We start from the raw sequence: 3,271 nt of genomic DNA on the forward strand, positions 1-3,271 counted from the left end.
AAAAGAAAGGTGGGAGGGAATAATACAGCACAAATTTAAAAAAATATAATAATTTCTTTTATTTTTTTTTAACCATGGTTACACATAATTTTCCCTCTTATTCACTCTCTCAATTTTCATATCATTATCTTTACTCTTAATTTTTTTAAAAATTATTTTCTCATATTAATATATTTTTTATAGTTTAAATTAAAGTCACTATTATAAAATAGGCATATTGATACTGTTTGGTTTGTTTATCTATTTTTTTTATTTACATAAAATTTATATTTTTTACACTATCTTACTAGGTTTGTTGATTTAAATGAAATAATATTTTAAAATATATTTTAATGATATACATGTTAACAAATTTAAGAACGTTTATTAGTTTAATTAGGAAGATCCCCGTGCGATACACACGGATAAAAATATATTGTTACAACGTCCCGCGTTCATCAAATTTTGTGTTAAATTTAAATATAAAGTGTTAGTAGCCTATTTGGTTAAAGAGTTTACTATTTTCAATTTTATTTTTAACCGTTTTAAGTTTATGGACGTGTCAACCCAGAATCCGACCCAAATATCTATTTACTCTCAAATATATATCCAAATTAACCACAGCTCTCGACCCGTCAATCCGGACACTTTCAAAATTAAGCATCATTATATATATATATATATATATATATATATATATATATATATATATATATATATATAGATTAGTTAGTTGAAATTGTCCCTCGTTCATCAAATTTGGTGTTGAATTTAAAATATAAATTATTACTAGCTTAGTTGGCTACAGAGTTGTATTTGTTTTTGTTAAGTTCAGAGTTCGAAACATACCTATAACATTTTTAATTTTATTTTTAACCGTTTTAAGTTTATGGGCAGGTCAACTTACAATCCAACCCAAATATCCATTTATTCTCACATATATATCCAAATTAACCTTAACTCTCGACCCGACAATTCGGACACTTTTAAAATTAAGCATTATTATATATATATATATTGGAACAGGACCATTATATATGATATTAAAAATATTTAAATAAAATTGAATTGCATAACATTATTAGACTAGTGAAGAAGTTTATGTTACCATATCTTAATAAATTGACTTGTAAACACATCATAAAATCAAGGATTAACTGTCTAATACAACTCGAATTTTCTGTAACATAAGTTAGTCGGTATATTCTTTTATTGCATAGCGTAATCTTTATGACTATCAAATGTATTATTTGAGTTTCATTTGATTTTGTGAGTTATCTGTATGCCTTGATTGAGTATATGAGAATTCAAAATAAGACTATATATGTATCTTGTTCAATTTTTTGTTGTCGATCTCATTATGCTTTTACATTGTAAGTTTTTCTTCCTTTTTTTCTTGTATTTATTGTTATTATTAAAATATTTACTTTCATTTGCATCAATCATTTTCATAAAACAGAAAACGAAAGGTGTGAGAGTTTTTGTGTTTTTTCAGAATTGTGCTTTAATGTCTTTTAATTTATGAGTTAAAATTGCGTTTAATTAATTTCTTTGTGTGGTAAAATGTCCTAATTGCATGCTTGGTAGGAGGTCATCATCCTATGTAATTAATATATTGTTTATTTTATACAAATTTAAATTCTTTAATTTTCTTTTTGTTGAAACAAAAGTAAAAGAAAAATACAATTACATTACAATTAAATAATAGTCTAAAAATAATTAAATAAATAAAATTATTATTAATTACACAATCATAAAGAAATCAATAAATAGTTAAAACAAAAAATGACTTAAAATATTAATCTATTAACCATTAATAATATTGATCTTTCTATCCTTACTGATTTTGATTGAACACTTTTAAATTTGGTGTTAGTAATTTTCATTTTTTTAATTAAAAAACTTAATACGACCCTCTCAACCATATAATCATATAATTTCAACTTAAGACCGTCCTCAACTAAAGATTGTGGATACAATTCTTTCCACATACTTGATAGTACATTGACTCTTTTTATTAGATTTGACTATTTATATATATATATTTAAAAACATGTCACTAAAATTTCTAATGAAGAAAATTAAAAGTGAAATGAATATTTATATATGATTAATTGGTTTCCAATATTACCAACCAAGTCAATGCTTGAGAAGATATATGACTACAAAGCAAGGGAAGATGAGCACGTGACAACACAAATTAGTGCATGGTTCCAAGTCCGTACACTAAAATCCAAACAACTAGAAATCTTACAATTGGTATCTATAATCTATTGATCTTCGATCCCACCAATTGTTGTTGATTCGAGCAAACTTAGATATTCATCGTAGATTCTTCCGAGGTCTCGGTCATCATGAAACGATGATAGTTGTTGATCTGATTCTCGATAGAAAAACATTTGCCATGTAGAAGAAGAATGATCGTTATTAGTCGGCCAATTGAAGAAGGAAGTGACCCGAATGGGCTTAGGGGCATGAGGTTTCACTTTCATGACCGGTTCAATAGGATTTGATTCCGAGGGTTTCTTTTTCTCGTTCTTTATAGTCTTCTTCTTAGTTGGTTTCTTTTTTTCAATTCCTTTGTTCTTCAAGGTGAGCCTTTTGCTGAGGTGGGTATTCCAGTAATTTTTAATCTCGTTATCAGTTCGACCCGGAAGCCTTCCGGCTATGAGTGACCATCGGTTGCCTAGAAGAGTATGCATTCTAACAATGACATCCTCCTCATCAGGCGTGATGTTCCCTCTCTTGATATCCGGTCTCAGATAGTTCATCCATCTTAACCTACAACTCTTTCCGCATCTCAACAACTCTTCGTGATCAACATTATCCAAACACAAATAATTATAAGAATCTTGAATTATAAAATGTTTAGGCTTAATAGTGTTATTTATGAAACCATATATTTAGTACAAATTATGACCTAAAAAGTATATACTTACTTGCTTTCTTAGGCATAGCACGCCAATTGCCTTCACCATGAATTTGGATATAATTTGTGAGCAATGCATCTTCATTAGAAGTCCATGGACCTCTATGAAGACCAATCTTTGCACAACAAGGAGCTCTTCCCATCTATCTCTATTACACAACTCTAAATTTAATTATGAGAAGATCATATATATAGGCAAAAAATATTATACACGTATAACTACTAAGCCTTGTTTGGATTCTACCTATGGTACTCCAAACCACGCAAAATATTGTTTTATTAAAAAAAGATTTGAATTTTGGGTTTACATTTACAGTGAAAGTTTTACCCATTTTAATTGGTTTTAAGGATTTGAATAGTCAA

At 27.8% G+C, this 3,271-nt stretch overlaps 1 protein-coding gene across 1 annotated transcript; it reads right to left on the reverse strand.

The window, feature by feature from the left end:
• Positions 1 to 2,249: 2,249 nt before the first annotated feature.
• Positions 2,250 to 3,053, reverse strand: LOC124938995 (transcription factor MYB30-like). Its single transcript, XM_047479517.1, has 2 exons — positions 2,919 to 3,053; positions 2,250 to 2,788 (listed from the first exon to the last, which is right to left on the reverse strand). Exons 1-2 carry the CDS (start codon positions 3,049 to 3,051, stop codon positions 2,250 to 2,252), a joined length of 672 nt encoding a protein of 223 aa, XP_047335473.1. The 5' UTR covers positions 3,052 to 3,053.
• Positions 3,054 to 3,271: the final 218 nt, after the last annotated feature.

Source organism: Impatiens glandulifera, chromosome 1 (genome assembly GCF_907164915.1).
Source record: "Impatiens glandulifera chromosome 1, dImpGla2.1, whole genome shotgun sequence".
Lineage (NCBI taxonomy): Eukaryota > Viridiplantae > Streptophyta > Magnoliopsida > Ericales > Balsaminaceae > Impatiens > Impatiens glandulifera.

Coding starts and splice junctions, on each gene's coding strand:
- LOC124938995 (XM_047479517.1), bottom strand. CDS start 3,051: ATGGGAAGAGCTCCTTGTTGTGCAAAGATTGGTCTTCATAGAGGTCCA. Junction 2,789..2,918: donor TGCTATGCCTAAGAAAGCAA/GTAAGTATATAC, acceptor TTGATCACGAAG/AGTTGTTGAGATGCGGAAAG.